This window comes from Acinonyx jubatus, chromosome E3, assembly GCF_027475565.1.
Source record: "Acinonyx jubatus isolate Ajub_Pintada_27869175 chromosome E3, VMU_Ajub_asm_v1.0, whole genome shotgun sequence".
In the NCBI taxonomy this organism is placed as follows: domain Eukaryota; kingdom Metazoa; phylum Chordata; class Mammalia; order Carnivora; family Felidae; genus Acinonyx; species Acinonyx jubatus.
Window position 1 is genome coordinate 36,897,120 of NC_069398.1, and position 17,864 is coordinate 36,914,983.

Sequence of the window (17,864 nt, forward strand, 5' to 3'; positions counted from 1 at the left end):
TCCCCAGCGACAGACTTGCGCCCATAGTGGCAGACCCTGGCCTGTAGAAGGGCAGGCACTAGGAGCTAGTGGGCTGTCCCTGTTCCAGAACGTCTGTGCCCTCGGCATCCAGCTCTGGTCAGTGTTCAGACCCATCTCGTAGGGTAGTTCAGCCCCTGGCGGTCAGAGGGCCTGTTAACCTAAACTCCATACAGGTCCTATCCTGTGGGTTTATCATTTTTTAAAATAAAGTTTATTGAGATCTAATGTACGCGTGATGAGATGTACCCATTTCAAGTGTATAGTTCAAGGAGTTGACCAGTGCGCATACCTACATAACCACTGCCTTACTTGGGGTAGGGAACGTTTCCACTTTGCCTACACATTCTGCCATGGCCCTTGGAAGTCCAGCCTCCAGCCCCCGGCCCCTGAGGTCTGCTTCCTGTCACTATAAGGTTACTTTTGCCTCTCCAGAACTTCCCGTAAATTGAGTCACGCAAGATGGTCCTTCGCGTTGTTGGTTTTTTCACCTGGCAGGGCGTACGTGAGACTGGCCGGGGCGCACACCATAACCGTCTCTCCTGTTCCCGAGCCCCGTTCCTTTGCGCACATAGACCCCAATCCGTTTATCCTTTTACCTGTCAATACACTTCAGAGTATCTCCTGATTTGGGCTGTTGTGAATAATGCCAGTATGAGCGAACGTTCTTGAACAAATCCTTAAAGTTTTTTTAAACATTTGTTTTTGTGGTACATATGTATATTATGTTGGCCGTTTGTACGTGTGTGATTTAGTGGCATGAAACACATTCCCAGCTCACACGTCCTTGTGTGAATGTGCCTCTGCGAGTGGGGTTGCTGGGTCACATGTGCGCGTGTCTGCCCAATTCATAAGAAATTGCCACACTGTGTCCAAAGCCCTCTGTCATTCTGAATTCCCACCACCAATACTGCTTTACATCTTGGCAAATGCTTGCTGTTGTCAGCATTTTTTTTTTTCCTTACTAATCAAACTACGAGGTATAACCTGTGTACCAAAAGCCTGGATCCATTTAAAATTTGCAGTTCAGGGAGCGTTGACAGGTGTGCACACCTGAGAAACCATCAGACACCCGTGGCCTCTGCATCGGCCTGTCTGCTGCCGGATCTGGCAAACTCTGGTTTTCATGTTACAGACTCATTTATATTTCTGGGGTTTTTCTAGAAGTGGAATCACACAGCACTCTTGTGTGTCTGGATTCTCTTTCTCCGTCTTCATTTCTTTAAAAAAATTTTTTTTAATGTTAATTATTAATTTTTGAGAGAGGCAGACACAGCATGATCAGGGGAGGGGCAGAGAGCGAGGGAGACACAAAATCTGAAGCAGCTCCAGGCTCTGAGCTGTCAGCACAGAGCCCGACGCGGGGCTCGAACTCACGAATTGTGAGATCATGACCTGAGCCGAAGCTCAACTGACTGAGCGCCCCCCTCCCCCCCCCCCCCCCCGCCCCGCCCTGCGCCCTTCTCTTTCTCCATTTTCTTTGAGATGTAGACGCACATCTCACACCTTTGTGTTGTGTAGCATTCCACTTGTGAGGACTGCAGTGCGTTTATCTCTTCTTCTGCAGTGGACTTTTGAATGGCTTCCGTGTTTGGGTTTTTCTGAATGGTGTTCCTAGGAACATTCTCATACCTGTTTCTGGTGACTGTATGTATATGTTTCTGTCGGGGATACACTGGTGAGTGGGTTTACCCCAACCTTAAAAGACCAAACTGTTTTCCATGCGGTCCCGTGGTGGCGGGGTGACAGTTCATCTGCCTTCCTTTTATCCTGTTTCTTTGTGACAGCCTTGCAGCACTGGGTCCTAAGGATCACCTTCTGTTACTTCACCACCCCCCAGTGGGTAGGCTTTAGTTTGTTAATAATGCAGTAATTAACCTTTAGTTACTTTTACACAAGGCACTCGAGCCCTGTTAGTGCTGTAACACATTATCTTACAGTTAGTTATGTGGTCACAAGTCAGCAGGCAGGACGCTGGGGGTTGGGCTCTCCTTTCTGTGGGCTTTAGGGGAGGTCTGTTTCCTTGCTCATGGGCCCGTCCCGCCCCTGTCTTTGCTGGCCGTGAACCAGTAGCTGCCCCAGCTTCTAGAGACCATCCACATGGCTCACCCACCTTCCTTTTTCTCCGACTTCAAAACGGGGTCGAGTCCCTTTCAGACTTGGAGTCTCTCCTCCTTCAGTTTCATCTCTGACTCCGCCAGGAAAGAGTCCACATCTTTTAGGGCTCCTGACACATCAGACCTCAGGCCTACCCGGATGACCCAGGGCGCTCTCCCTCTCAAAGCCCACAACTACCCAGGTGCACCTGCAGGGTCCCCTCGCCTTGTGGGATGCATGTTCACAGGCTCCAGGGATTAGGAGGAGGGCATCCCCAGGGACAGGGAGAGGGCATTATTCTGCCCACCACACCGTCATGAAAAGTTCTCTGTATCTTGTTGGTTTGGTTACATTTTTATAGGCTGGTGAGAGGGATGCAGGTCTGCATTTCTGGTAGGTACTGGTGGTCTTAGTTATTGCTGTGGACTGATGTTTGTGTCTCCTGACCCCCCAGGGAATGGTCAGGGGCGGTGCCTTTGGGAAGTGACTCAGTCATGGGGGTGGAGCCTCAGGAGTGGGATCAGTGCCCTTGTAGAAGAGACACCCCCCTCCCCCCCCAGGGCTGCCTGGCCCCTCCCGCTGTCCATGAACCAGGAAGCTGGCCCTCACCAGATACAGGCTCTGCCGGGGCCTTGTCTCCAACTTCCAGCCAGCCTCCAGAGCCACGAGAAGTAAATCTCTGTTGTTTATAAACCACCCAGTTTCTGTATTTTGTCACAGTAGCCCGAGCCGACTAAGAAATTACTACAAACATCACCCACTTTATCAGCAAATAGTTTCTGTGAGTCAGAAGTCTGGTCACAGTGTAGCTGGATGCTCACTGGGTCTCGGGGTCTTTCTCGGGCTGCAGTCAGGTGTGGGCCGGGACAGGAAGAATCCTTTTCAAGTTCATGTTGGCATGAGGCTCGGGTCGGCAGTGCTCACCATCTCGCTTCCCAGCTGCGTGGGGCTGCGCGTGGGCGGCCTGCCCCATCGAGCCAGTAAGGTGGTCCATGCAACATGATCGTGGAGGGACGTCCATCACCTTGGCCCCCCTCCACAGGTCAGTAGCAAGTCTTAGTTCCCACCACCCTCGAGGCGAGGGGCGGGACCCCGGGCCCATGTGAGAGTGCCTGCCACGCTGCCCACCACTGTTTCCTGTCCACTGGGGACGTGTGCAGTTCCCTTGTGGGTCCCCAAGCGTGCCCTGTGCTGCGAGGCACATCTCCTCGGCACAGGTATGTGCCATGGCCTTCCCCCAGGGGTGGGGGGGTGGCGTGAAGGCTGCACATGTACATGCCGAGGGCCGCCTGGGCCTGAGGCCGGAGTGTGGGTCCCAGGGCGTTCTGTGTGTCCACCTGCGCTACGGGAAGCTTTTTCCGGTTCTTGGAAGACCAGCATTCCTCTTCTGCTTTCCGGCTATCTTTGGGGACTTGAGGACAGCTCACCTGCCTTCCCTGGGGAGTAACATTTAGGAAACAAGAGCTGCCTGTGCTGGGTTTAGACGCCCGCCCGGTCCTCTTGGAAACACACGCTGGGAGGCGGGGTCCGGGAGCTCCGTGGGTGGTGTCGCTGTGGGAGCGTGCTCGCCCCGAGCGCCGGGTACCCACTCCCGTCAGTGGGCCGCTGCGGTGGGGACAGCCTGCTGGGTTGGCCTCCTCTCCCTCGGGACACCGCTGGCACGTGAGTTTCAAAGGAAGACATCAATTAGCATTTTGTTTCGTTCTGTTTCGTTCCTTTTTAAATTCCTTTTATAAATTTCCTCTCACTGTGAGGCATTTAAAAAAAATTTGTTTTATTTATTATTATTTTTTTTTAAGTTTCTTTCTTTATTTTGAGGAGGTGGGGGCAGGAGAGGCGGAGAGAAGGAGACAGAGAATCCCAAGCAGGCTCTGTGCTGTCAGCACAAGAGTCGAATGTGGGGCTTGAACCCATGAACCATGAGATCATGACCCGAGGTAAAGTCAGACATTTAACCAACTGAGCCACCCAGATGCCCCTATTTATTTTTGAGAGAGAGAGAGGGACAGTGTGAGTGGGGTGGGGGGGGGGGGGCAGGGCACAGAGAGAGAGAGAGATCGAGAATCCAAAGCAGGTTCCAGGCTCTGAGCTGTCAGCACAGAGCTTGACTCGGGGCTCGAACTCACAGATCACAAGATCATGACCTGAGCCAAAGTCGGACGCTTAACCAACAGAGCCAGCCAGACCCCCCTTACTGTGAGGAATTTTTACAAAGTCCTCCTGTGGGGTGTCTGGCTGGCTCAGTTGGTAGAGCATGTGACTGTTGATCTCAGGGTTGTGAGGTCAAGTGCCACATTGAGCATAAAGTTGACTTTAAAAAAAAAAAAGTCCTCTGTGGATTTTAATCATGTTGTACAGTAGCTGATAATTATCCATTTAGTGTTGCCTTTTTTCCATAAAGACTGGACCCTCAGAGGGGCGCCTGGGTGGCTCAGTCGGTTGAGCATCCGACTTCGGCTCAGGTCATGGTCTCGGGCTCTGTGCTGACAGCTCGGAGCCTGGAGCCTGCTTCAGGTTCTGTGTCTCCCTCTCTCTCTCTGCACCGCTCCTGCTCCTGCTCCTGCTCTGTCTCTCTCTCTCTCAAGATAAATAAACATTAAAGAAAAAAGTCTGGAAGCTCAGAGAGGTGATGCGACCCACGTGCTGTCTGGGCAGGTGACGAGACACCCTTCCTTGCCGCTCCCGTCAGACGGGTCCGGCAGGCGTGTGGGAAAGGGCCACACCCAGAGGTCAGCCAGGCTGTGTGCAGGGTCTCCATTCTGAACAGCCCCTGGTCCCTCTCCACAGTGGAAAACTGAGCCGACAATCTCAGTTTCCGCACAAAGTCAAGCTGACCGGGCGGGCAGCCGAAGTCACTTGGTTCTTTTTGGTGTGTTCCTCTCACCATGAGTCCCATGTAATTCCTGATGACGGGGGTCTTCTTGGGGGGGGGGGGTCTGTGGTCCTGAGTCGGTGCTGACAGGCGCGTGGGCGTTGGTGAAGGTCTGAAGGAGGGAGCCGAGGCGGAGAGCGTGTGACCTGTGGCCTGTTCTGTCGGGTGACTCCTGTCAGGACATCACGCCTCCACTCGGGCCAGCGGCGTGGCTCTTGTGCCACCTTGTCTTGACAGGCTGGCCACGTGGCCACCGACACCCCACCTGGTGGCAGGCGTCCCACCCCCAAGCGTGAGAGGCCAGGGGCGACAGAGGGTCATGTCCTGCTGGTCGGTGCCGCCCGTGGCCAGCCTTCATCCTGCGCACGCCCGCAGCTCTGGTCACAGCACCTGGTGAGGTGGTCTCGGCGGGAGGGGGTGTACCTTGGTGAGTCCCCCAAACCACCCGGGAGGGGGACACTGTCAAAACCTGGCGTTCCTGGGGTGCCTGGGTGGCTCAGTCGGTTAAGCGGCCGACTTCGGCTCAGGTCGTGATCTCACGGTCTGTGAGTTCTAGCCCCGCGTCGGGCTCTGTGCTGACAGCTCAGAGCCTGGAGCCTGCTTCAGATTCTGTGTCTCCCTCTCTCTGACCCTCCGCTGTTCATGATCTGTCTCTCCCTGTCTCAAAAAAAATAAATAAAACGTTAAAAAAAAAACAAAACCCTGGCGTTCCCAAAAGTTGAAACCTCATGACCTTTTCTGCACCATTGCTTCCCCCTTCCACCTCCCCTCTCTGACCCGTCTCTTCGAAGAACGCCGCAGTCCTCAGCCCGCGATTACGGTGTTCCTCCCCCTCCAGCCTTTGTTGGTGTTTTCCTGGGGCCGGGAGCTGCTCACCTCGCACTGTCCGGGCTGTTGTCAAGGGCAGGGACGCGAGGCCAGTGACGCAGGGACATGGTGTCAGGGGGCGGTGGCCGGCACCATCCTTGGCCCTGGCAGGCCTCGCTGGACCAGGGCTTTGCACACGCCCCCACCGCCCCGAAACGGAGCGTAGTGAGGCTGGTTCCGGGTCACGCGCTCTGCCTGCACGCAGAGCCAGATCCCGCACGCGCAGGCGCGCTGCAAGGTGAAGTGGAGAAGGGCTCGCCCCCTACACCATCTGTGCTCGTGCGCCGTCGTACTAGATGCCGAGGCGGGGGCGGTGAAAACGTACCTGGTGCACATAACGCCCGTGTTACGACGGGTGATGTGATTTTTTTCCCCCAAAATGGTAAAGAACTTTCGGTAAAATTCCGCACAAGCGAGACACCCGTGGTTCACAAGGTGGTGGCGTCCCTGCCAAGTGTGGTGTGCACGTGGGACACACACGCTGCGCAGGACAGGTCAGGATCTCCGCTCAGAGTGAGGGCCACGGGAACTTCACCTGTGCAAACACCTGGCCAAGTGTTGGAGCTGTTTTCAGGACTCGGGATGATTCCCTGTGCTGCACACTGATCACGTGCATGGCAGTTCAGCCGGAGTCCCTGGCCTCTGCCTCCTGAGCTTGTGACAGCAAGACATGTCCCCACGGTCTCTAAACGTCTCCCTGGAGGGACCCTCGGTCGCTCTTGCTCCCGGTGCAGCTGTGGTACATCTGGCAGCGATGTGAGCCCCTTTACTTCCTGGAACGATGCCTGGTGTAGAGTAGGAATGTAAACGGTAATTTGTGTCAGGTGAACTGCCACTCCGCTCAGAGACCCCAGTAAAACAATAGAAAAGACAGTCTTAAAAACCTGTGACTCCGTCAGGTGAGAGAGGCTGGCAGGTTGGGAAGCAGGTACCACTGCCAGGATGAAGTGCAGAAGCCCGAAAGAGGCTGTGAGGCGCCGGCAGGGCCCCCGGGCCCCTCTGAGCTCAGCGCCGGAAGGCAGGGCTAAAAATGGGGGGCAGCTGGGGAGGGGCACCGGAGGTCTGCTCCCAGCGAGGCTCAGGCGTGGTGGAGGGCTGGCCAGCCCTGCCTCTGGTGCTCAGGCGGTGTTCCCGTGCTGCCCCGAGGCGGCAGCCAGTTCTCTGCTGGGACAGTCCCAAGTTCAGGCGGAAGGACCTGTACGCCCCCCGAGGCTCCAGGCAGCTCTGCCGGGAGCCCCGGTTCAGTAGAGTCACCAAGCATCCTGCAGCTTCTTAGGGTCTCTTGGGTGGACATCCAGGCGCTGCCCCACTGTGAGGAAAGACAATCTACTAAGTAGCAGTGTTACCTGAGGTGCAGAGATACTGGCTCCAAGAACTAGGAACACGGTGTTATTCGAAAGGAGCGTTCAGAGGGCCAGAAAGAGCGTTTAGAAGTTTAGAGAGAGTAGCAGATGGAAAAGCAAACGGGCGCAGCCACTCTGGAAAACAGTGTGGAGGTTCCTCAAAAAATTAAAAACAGAACTGCTGTACGACCCAGCAATTGCACTACTAGGTGTTTATCCAAGGGGTAAATGAGTCATGATCTCGCTCTTGATGAGTTTGAACCCTGCATGGGGCTCTGTGCTGACACTGCGGAGCCTGCTTGGGATCCATTCTCTCTCTCTCTCTGTCTCTGTCTCTGCCCCTTCCCCACTTGCATTGTCTGTGTCTCTCTCAAAATAAATAAACTAAATAAATAAGAAGGATCGTGAATCAGAACAGCACCTGTCTCCCCTGGGTGCCTCTGGCCACCTGCCCCTGGCCCCTCCTGGCCTCCCAGTGCCCTGTTGTCCATCCAGAGAGTGTTCGTAAGTCCTTGGGCCTGAGACCTGCCCAGGATGACTCCTCCATGTGTTTGAGCTTCGTGCGTTGAGCGCATGCACTGGGGTGGCTGGGACCCAGCCCGTGAGAGGCCCGGTCGCCCCCGGTGCCCTCGGGCAGCTGTTCCTGCCCCTGCTAGCTGATTCTGTTCTCAGTGGTTGTGCCTGTGCCGTACAAGCCACTCAGCATTTTGAATGAAGCCTCTGGTTATCATGTTTTCCAAGAGACGTTCGGTATTTATGGACTGAGGGGCTGAAGTAGGGGGAGGAGGATTGAAATTCTCCAGCAACAGATCTGGAGACCTGAGACATGTCCGAGCCGACTCAGCACTGAAGTCTGGTTGGTTCCGGCACAGGTTTACAGCAGGGAGATCCTGCCTTTCTCTTTGTACTCTCGTCTGTGTTTTCTAAGACTCTAAAAAGTACACTGTAAGTTTCTGTCCGGATTTGGGAGGTGGGGATGTGGGGCAGGGCAGTCACGAAGCTGTCTGCTTTCCGCAGGCCCCTCGCACGGGCTGCCCGGTCTTCCTTGGGGATGGGAGGGCATGGCTCCGAGCCGTCCCCGGGCTCTCCTGTGTGGCCTTCCCCGAGAACCCTGTGCTCTGGGAGCCCTCTGACCTAAGCTGGGTGGGCTGTGCAGCAGGAGGGGCCGGGAGCAGAGCGGACCCTCCCTCGGTCTGGCTCCCAGCTCCGAGTGCCCATCTGCGCGGGTCCCGCTGTGCACACGGCCGGGCCTTCAGTGGAGCTGCTGGTGAGCAGGGACTGGAGACCGCCGTGGATGCGCTGCCGCAGTGGGTCGGGTGGAGCGCAGGCGGACAGGTCGGCGTGGTGCCGGGCTGCGCACGGCGCGGTCCGCGTTGATGTCGTCTCCGGGGCCTTTCCTGGGCGCGCCCTCCTCCCTGCAGCTCCCAGCTGGGCTTCCGGGAGTTGCCTCGGGGGGACTTGGCGTCAGGGCGGCCCCTTTCCTGGGAGCCTCAGAGACGTCCTGGGCGGTGTCCAGTCCCCGAGGCCCAAGCCTGCCGGGCTGATCTCCACCCGGAGGAGATGTTGCCCAGAGGATGGGCGTCCACACCAACAACCTTTCTGGTCATCTCTGTTTCCCACATTATCCTCCTGTGGTCCATCTCACAGCAGCTGTAGAGCCAGAACCAAAAGGAGGTGAGTTTCGGGTCAAATCTGTGCTGCTTTTTTGACTGAATTACAGGAGCTTCCTCTGAGGGTCAGGGGAAGGGCAGGTGTCGAGGAAAGACAGTGGGACAGGCCTGAGTTTGCTTCTTCCGAGAAGTGTTTCTGTCACTTGAGAACGTGTACAAGACAGTCTTCTCCCTTTTCTGTGTGTTGTGGTAAAGCGTACGTAGTCGAAGTTTCTAGAAGCACAGTTCAGTGGCAGGAGGCACATCCCTGCTGTTTGGGACCACGACCGCCGCCCATCCGCACAGCTCTCCCACGGCCCCAAACGGAAGCTCTGTGCCCACCCCTCCCCTGCCCCTGGGGACCACCGTCTCCTTCTGTCCCCAGGGGCACCCGCACTGTCTTCCCATGACAGGAGTTATGTCACTGACCACAGCATCCTTGAGGTCCATCCGCGTCCGAGCACGTGTCGGAATCTCCTTCCCTTTAAGGTACAGGACTAGTCCGCTGCGTGGACAGACCACGTTCTACCCATCCGCCGATGGGCCCATGAGCTCCTCCCGCCTTTTGGCTGCTGTGAATAGTGCTGCAGTGAGCGTGGGTGTGGAAATACATCCGTGTTTGATTCCCTGCTTTTGTTTTTGGTTATGCACCCAGAAGTGGAATTTCTGCATCATAAAGTAATTGTGTTTGATTTTTTGAGGCATCACCTGAGTGTTTTCCATGTGCCTGCACCCCTTTCTGTTCCTCCTGGCCGTGCACAACGGTACAGTTTCTCCACATCCTTACCAGTGCCTGTTATTTTTTGTTTGTTCGTTTGTTTGTTTTTCTATAACTGTCTGGTGCGCAGTGACATCTCGTTGTGGTTTGATTTGCATTTTTCCTGATGATGGGTGCTGTTTTCGTGTGCTTATTGGTCATTTCTGTATCTTCTTTGGAGAAATGTCTACCCAAGTCTTTGGACCATTTCTTAATTGGATTTTTTGTTGTTTTTTTCGTTGTCGTGTTTCCTTCTCTATTCTGGATATCAGCCCCTCATCAGATACGTGACGTGCAAATATTTTCTCCCATTTTGCGGATTCCATCTTCATTCTGTCAAATGTCTTTTGACGCATGGGAGCCAGGTTTAGGGGCACACTTGGGAGTTCTCCAGGCAGAGGCACAGCGAGGGTAGAGGCACCGGTGCCGGAGTGGGTGTGCCATATGCACAGTGTGAGAACAGCACCTGCATTAAAAATGCCCATTTTCAAGCCCTTTTGGAGGAAGTGTTAGGAAAAGACAAGAAACCTGTGAGATATTTAAGGGTTAAAGAGGTGGAGGGAAGACAGAGCTTGTGCAAAGTTTCCAGATGGCCCACAAAGCACTAGAAGATGTTACATGTAAGCTAAGTGTCCCTGCTCCTGCCGACTTCTCTTTACATGAAAGCGTGAAAAAATAAAAACTAAAGATATGGCAAGCATAGGTCTTTCAGAAGGCTCTCCAGGGAAATGGCATTTTAGGAATTACTTTACCCTTAATAATGCTCCCAGCATGCTCCAGTTGCCAGTACCTGGGGACTGTAGTGAGCCCAAGGACCCAGAAGCACACCGAGCCTTCGGGAGGTCGACGACAGGACCTACAGGAAGTAGGTCAGCATGGAGATGAACCATCCTCCTGCAGCCTCCCTCCCTGCAGCCGGGGCTCTTGGGGCAACACGGGGGTGGCCAGCTCGGGTTGCTGGGCTGGAGCCACAGGAAGGCTCAGGTGGGGTGGCACACCTCTCGGCCCTGGCGGGCCCGTTCCCAGGCATCGCCTACAGCTGCCCTCTGCTTCCTTGCAGGCATCGACTATAAGACGACCACTATCCTGCTGGATGGACGGCGGGTCAAGCTGGAACTCTGGTGAGTCAGGCCATGCCAGGCAAGGTGCCTGGGGGCAGGGGCTGTGGCACCTCAGTGTCATTGCACAGTGCCTGAAGTGAGTCAGGAACCCTTAAAGAGACAGGAGGGCGTCCTGGTTTACATTCACGTGCATAGCCATTTGCACAGACCCTATGTCGGCGTGGAATGGACTTTGCTCCGTGGCGCAGAACCCAAAAGTCCGAGCCCAGCTCCCTTTTCCCGTGGAGACTCATTCCCACAGTGGCCATGGCTCCTCTCCCCTTGCCCTTTACTGGGCTACACATTAAGGAGCATTTTCCAGAACCTCAGTGTGGGGGTGTAAAATCCCACAGGGGGGGTTCTCCAGCCCGGCGGGGCAGGGTTCCAGGGAACATAGGCCCGTGGGGGTCAGCCAGGGCACGCTGTGGAGGGGGGAGGGGTGGGGTCGGGGGGCGCGCGCCTCCCCGGATTCACGCTGTGCATGCTGCGTCCCCCGTCCCCTGTGTTGCAGGGACACGTCGGGCCAGGGCAGGTTCTGCACCATCTTCAGGTCCTACTCCAGGGGCGCGCAGGTAAGCCCAGCATCAGTGCGGGTGCTGTTCTCCAGGACAACCTCCCCAGCTGCTGTGTGTCACTCTTTCTAAGCAAGTCTTGGCGTTTGAACACCCGGCTTCCACTAGGAGTCCAAACGAGGATGTCCTCTGAGTGACGCAGCTTTGGCCGTCAGAGCTCCATGGTGCCAGTCGGCGTCCCGAGCTCTGCGGGAGTGTGCTGGGAGCCTTGGGGAGCCGCTCAGTCACCGGTTCACTGGGAAGAGGGGGCTGCCCGGGCGGGCTGGCCGGGATCACTGCTGAGGACTTCAGGGACCGAGCATCGGAGCTGCCGCGGAGGGGGCTGCTGCAGGCCCTTAGAGGCAGGGGCGCCTGCCCGTTTCTGTCTGCACCCCCAGGTTACCCCAGCGTGCTTGCGTGCTGACTGGGTCTGTGTGGTTCAAGGCTAGGCGAAGGGAAAGTAGCCACACCAACAGAGCTGTGGACTCTCACTGCCGGGTCGGCTTTGTCGGCTTTGATTCAGGGTAGGCCGTGACCCCCCTGCAGAGGAGACCCCTGGAGTCAGAGCTGCCCTGCACCCCAGGCAGGGTCCCCCGTCGGGAGCACCACACACTCGTGCTGGCACCTGGCGCTTGGGCACGTGGCCGGGCCTCTGGCTGTGGGGCACGGGCCACGGGTGGGTCTGCACTCATCAGGAGCAGGCGCTGCCTGTCACCAGCCCCCCCACTCTGGCTCGGGCTTGAGGGGAGTCCTCTGGGCATTTGTTTTGCTTCGTGAGCAGGGATGAATGCCCAGCCACTCCCATGCTACTCTTTCTGGTCCGTGGGACCTGGGAAACCAGAGGGAGATTTCTTCTGTGACAGAGTTGGATGGAGTCTGAGTAGATGTCGACAGGAACACCCAGCCCCAGCCTTTCCTCCAGGGCCTCCTGAGTGGGAGCCTCTCCGGCATGGTGATCGGGAGGAAGACCCCAAATGGGGCCCCCATCTGCTTTCTGCTGAGGTTGGGGTGGAGGACCCCCAGGCTGGGGAGCTTGGGAGCTCCTGTCCTGGGAGCTCTGCCCCTGGAGCGGCCAGCTTGGTGATGTGACCCGTGCACAGGCTACCCCCAGTGCGTGCCCGATGCCTGGGGGGGCCCTGCAGAGGTGGTGTGCACCCGGCAGGTCCTAAACTGAGCCTAAGCAAGAAAAGACAGAGGGACCTCCGGGTGTGGGTCCCAGCTTTGGGGCCTGTCAGCTTGAGTGAGCACAGGGAGAGTTCAGGCACACACGTGTGGTCCACGGGCCGCTTTTGCTTCAAGGCGGGACGGCACGTGTGGTTTTATACATAGGAGACGAGAAGGTTGTCTTCTGACCGCTAGTGTTCATTGTCAGTGGACCATGGGTCACTGGTGAGTTCCGACGTGTTTCTTTTGCATTTTACTATTTCCTAACTTTGCTACAATAAACGCATACTACTTTTGTAATAAAACGGAAAATGAAGAGATGGGAGGAGTTACGTTGGGTGTGATAATAAAGGCCCCCTGGGAGATGCTGAGAAAAGACCCGAGAGGCCTCGGCTGCCCTGCCTGCTGTGAGTGTGAACGTGGGACAGACCACAGACACCCACTTCTGTGTAGACACTTGAGGACCAAAGCAGCAGCCAGGCCTGCACGTTCGCCAGACTGTACGTTCTGAGGAAGCACATCCTGGTACCACGTCCACGTTCTCTCCAAAGCATCCAGCCCAGTCAGTTGTGTATCAGCTGTTGCTTTTGCTTTGCTAGCTCTGGGGGTGCTGGTCGTTTCGGGGCTGGGTGGCCGGCAGCGGGCGCCGAGTCTGGGGTGCTTCTGCCTGTCGTGCTTCTGTCCCGTCTGGTGGTGGCAGTGAGGACCGTGGGGTCTGCATGGTCGGCACTACCTGACTTTGCAGCCGATGATACCGCTGGTGGAGTTTCCTCTCTCCTGTCACTCTCCTACCCCCGGTTAAGGTCAGAGAGGCCTTGCGGGTCCCGTAAGGTCCAGAACACAGAAGCCCCTGGCCAGCCCCTGTGTGTTGTCCCCTGCCCCACAGCGGTACTGTCTCGTGGCTCTTGCCATGAGTACCTTTCTGTCCTGGACCACCGGACTGTGGCCCGTGTTTGCTGTTGCTGGGTGCTGAGGTAGCCCTGGGAGGCCGGTGCCTCCCGTTGGGGCCCCCTGGAGTCCCAGGGAGGGGACTGGGGGCTAGGAGCAGGGAACGTTCTGTTCAATTGAGGGTTTGGGGTCACCTGGATTAGCACTGGGGAGAGCACGGCCAGGCCCTGGTCTGGATAGAGAGGGTTCAGTTCATTCCCGTGAAAAGGGGTTTCCTGTGAAAAATGGTCTCGGGCTCACATTTGCCATTACACGATTGCTGGTGAGGGTACCAGCATGCCACCTGTCACCACCCAGGTTGGGGGGCATTTGGGCCAGAGACCGTTTGACAGACACCTGCTCCCCATTTTCAGTGCTTGTCTTGCTCCTGGGCAGAAGCCTGGGCGCGTGTTGGGGGCTTAGGCAGAGCTCCTTGGGAGCCTTACCGTACAACATGTATCACACGTTGCAAAAACTGACTTCATAAAAAGTGCACCTCTGCACCTCGGTTGGGGTGCTGGTGGCACAGGTACGTACGTTTGTCCAAGCTCATCAAACTGCTCACCCTTAAAATCTCTCTGCATCTTCTGAGGGATAAGCGGTAGCTCAGAAATGGACAGAATGAGGACCTGGGCCCCGCACTCCCACCTCTGGGAATCCTGTGGTCCGGGTCACGTTGTACGTGCTCAGGCCTTCATCTCAGGTGTTGGTAATCACACAGTAGGTGAAGTCACCTAAGCGCCAACAGCCGCGCTACCTGCTGAGCCTGGCACGAGGCTCTGGCGTCTGTGGGGCAGGGGGTCCCGGGTGGGGGCTGGGCAGCTTGCACCACATCCCCGTCTGTGTCAGGAATGAGACAGTAAGCGGTCATCCCTGGAGCGATGGGGAGAGCTTCTGTTTGTACCCTGGAGTGCCCGCTCGTTTAAAAACTCTGAGCGTGTGTTACTTTCATTAATTGAAAAAACAGTATAGTGAGAATTTATTTGCTCCTCCTTCTGCCTCTTTGGAATGCACGGCCGACTTGGGACCCCTTGGGGGCTTCTGGTAACGAGCAGCCTCGCTTTGGTTTCTCATCGGTGCCACGTGTGCTCGATCCCACCTGTCCTTCCCGCGCTCATTTTGGTCCCTGCTGCCTGCGATGTGACCAGCTCTGTGTCCTTCCTCCTTGTGATGGACCGCAACTGGGGCAGCCCCAGAAAGATGGTTGTGGGTGCAGGTTGGCGCCAGCTGGGAGGGACAGCCAGGGGTTCCACCACCGCCTAGGGGCGTGGCTGAAGCCTGAGCCCAAGAGATGAGCTTCTGCCTGCTTGTTTGAGCTTTTCAGCCTCACACAGGTGAGCAGGAGCAAGAAGGTGAGTCCCTGTCAAGCCTCCAACACGTGGTTGTGCGTGGAAACTGTTCTCTGTGGGTTGTGGTGTGTTTGTATTTCTGTTTCTAAAAACTGGACGGGGCGCCTGGGGGGCTCAGTCAGTTAAGCGTCCCCCTCTTGCTTCGGCTCAGGTCATGATCTCACTTACGGTTTTGTGGGATCGAGCCCCACGTCGGGCTCTGAGCTGATAGTGGAGTCTGCTTGGGATTCTGTCTCCCTTTCTTTCTGCCCCTCCCCCACCCCCCACTTGTGCTCATTCACTCAAAAAAAAAAAAAACTTAAAAGGCCTGCACATCTGTGTACTTCTAGCAGTCTGCTGTGCACCTCCGTGTCTTACGTTTATACCCACTTGGTACGTCCATACCTTGACTTACTCCAGTCCTGGGACTGCACGTTTAGCTGTATGAGCAGGGCTGAGATGAGGTCACTACATGCGCCCTCTGTTATGTCAAAGAAGGGGGGTTTCCAGGGTTGGGGGTCAGGGGCCCCCCACTGCAGCACTAGACAGAGGCTTTGTTCCTTGTGCCCCAGGCAACAGGGTTAACCCCAGCTGCTCACGGGTCCTGTCCAGTCTCACTCGTGGCACTGCCCCCGCCAGACTGGTGTCTCCGCCCTTGACTTCAAGTGAGTCTGTGCACATCTGTCTCCAGAGAACGTTGCTCCAGGCCTGGCTCTTCCTTCCCTGCCAGGGTCCCTCCCGGCTCGGCAAGTGGCTCTGCCCTGCCAGAGGCCTTCCGGCCCAAGAGTGGGGTTTTGAGCTCCACGTCGACAAGATCGAGGGCTACACTTCAGTCTTGCAGGATTTGCAGGACACTTTTTGAGGGGAAAGGCGCATTTGGAGGTGGAGGGTGCCCTGTCCTTTTGATCTCAGCTGCATTGTCCCCGCGTATGACAGAGACACAGGCTGAATGGAGCCTTGATGGGGCAGGATGGGGTGGATCCTGTCTGCGGAGAGGTTCCGGCTCCTGAGCCTGCTTCAGAGTGGCCTGAAGGGGCAGAGAGAGGCAGGAGCCTGCAGCTACACTCTCTGCTGGAATCACCTTTCTGTAGCTTGTGATGGAGATCTCTCGGGCAGGGACGATGGGCCAGCCAGGCAGGCGGAGACAGCCCAGAGCTGAGCTCTGACTGCTTGGTCTCTAAGGGACGTGCGGCAAAATCCCCACAGCAGATCCTCTGCCCAGTTCGGGGGGCGGGGGGCTGCTAGAGTGACTGGCGTCCTGCCTGCAAATTTGGGTTGGAAAACTAAGAACCCATCCGCTCGGCCCCCGGGTCCCCTGAGCAGAGCTCCATTGGACAGTGTCAGGGACATCACCCCTGTCTGCCTGCCAGGGTTGTCCGCAGGGCCTGTCCATACTGTCTGTAGACGTTTGTAGACTGCCTTAGCTTGGGTGATTTTTTTTTTTTTTTTAATGCTTACTTATTTATTTTGAGAGAGAGAACTCGAGAGCAGGAGAGGGCCAGAGAGGGGATGGGAAGAGAATCCCAAGCAGGCTCCACACTGTCAGCACAGAGCCTGACACGGGGCTCAGTCCCACAACCCTGGGATCATGACCTGAGCCAAAATCAAGAGTCGGATGCTTAACCGACCGAGCCACCCAGGCGCCCCTTCAGCTTGAGTCATTTTTAAATGATCACAGGATAATGCTTACAATGTGTTTGGAGGAAAGAAATTGAAAAAATACCAGTTTTCCAGCCAAGTCTTCAAGATAGGGAGGGAAGAGGCAGCACTGAGCCCACGAGATCCCGCCATTGCCATTACCCCACACAGAGGGTATCCAGGACCACACGGGCCTGCCCTCGGTGAGGAGATGGGGACAGGGCTGGCTGAGGCCTGCGTGCAGAGCTGATGCCAGCAATGCCTCTGAAGCGTGACAGAGTCTCAAAGCCAGGCATTTTTCACGTGGAAAACGTGTGACCCACACAGTCCCCTTAAGGGGCGCCTGGGTGGCTCAGTCAGTTGGATGTCCAACTTCGGCTCAGGTCATGATCTCACAGCACATGAGTTTGAACCCAATGTCAGGCTCTGTGCTGACAGCTCAGAGCCTGGAGCCTGCTTCGGATTCTGTGTCTCCCTCTCTCTCTGCCCCTAACCCACTCACATTCTGTCTCTTGTCTCTCTCAAAAATAAATAAACATTAAAAAATAATAATAAAATAAATAAAAGCTGTCTGGCTGGAGCCGAGTGCCCCTGGCCCCGCCTATGCTGGAAAGGAGTGGTGCTTGGCCACATAGGGCACTGTGCCTGGAATAGGATCCCTTCCATCCAGGCGGCCCCCGGCCTCTCGACGCCCGTGTCTCCCTTGCAGGGGATCCTCCTGGTGTATGACATCACCAACCGCTGGTCCTTTGATGGCATCGACCGGTGGATCAAGGAGATTGATGAGGTAGGTGTGCATCCATAGATAGCCCTTGCACGGTCCCTTCCCAGGGTGCACTCCCATCCCCGGCAGGAAGCTGGGGGACCCCGTTGGCTGTCCCTACCCCCGCCTCTGCCCGTTGCCCTGGCTCTGTCGTCTTGCACACTGACTGCCACATACTCGGTGGCCACAGAATGGACAGTGAGGGCCCTGCCTGCTTTGGGGGCAGGGGGACAGTGCCAACATGGGGGTGTCCTGTGCTCGTGCCTCTGCTGAGTACTGTGCGCCCCCCCCCCCCCCCGCAAGCATGCACCCGGGGTCCCCCGGATCCTGGTTGGGAACCGGCTACACCTGGCCTTCAAGCGGCAAGTTCCAACAGAGCAGGCACGCGCCTACGCAGAGAAGAATGGCATGACTTTCTTTGAGGTCAGCCCTCTGTGCAACTTCAATGTCATTGAGTCCTTCACGGAGCTGTCCCGCATCGTGCTTATGAGGCACGGCATGGAGAAGATCTGGAGGCCCAACCGAGGTGAGGTGGTGTCGCAGCTGCGGTCAGGAGAACGGAGGCAGAGGGGGCCTCTGGCAGCCCACTCAGGGGCCGGCCTACCCGGGTTGGAGGGGAAGCAAGGTCCCCGCTGCTTCCCTGACACCTGGAAGCTAAGTTAGCCTGCGCCCCGTGTCTGCTCTGTGTGGGGTCCCGGCGCTGTGCAGGGGTCTGCGCCTCGGTGCTGGGAGGGAGTGCTGTGGACTCTGCCCTGGAGCGAACAGGGGACTGGCTCCAAGCCTCCCCTCC

The 17,864-nt window shown here is 56.6% G+C and overlaps 1 protein-coding gene across 4 annotated transcripts in view; it reads left to right on the forward strand.

Moving 5' to 3' along the window:
- Positions 1 to 17,864, forward strand: part of RAB40C (RAB40C, member RAS oncogene family) — a 29,483-nt gene that overhangs the window by 9,403 nt on the left and 2,216 nt on the right. For 3 of the 4 annotated variants that reach the window (XM_027043729.2, XM_027043727.2, XM_027043728.2), the window contains exons 3-6: positions 10,664 to 10,724; positions 11,215 to 11,275; positions 17,021 to 17,098; positions 17,378 to 17,600. In XM_027043729.2, coding sequence (XP_026899530.1) covers positions 10,664 to 10,724; positions 11,215 to 11,275; positions 17,021 to 17,098; positions 17,378 to 17,600 — 423 coding nt within the window. Of the gene's footprint in view, positions 1 to 5,628; positions 10,473 to 10,663; positions 10,725 to 11,214; positions 11,276 to 17,020; positions 17,099 to 17,377; positions 17,601 to 17,864 lie in introns of those variants that run through there. The other variant, XM_015074874.3, reaches the window with a different exon arrangement.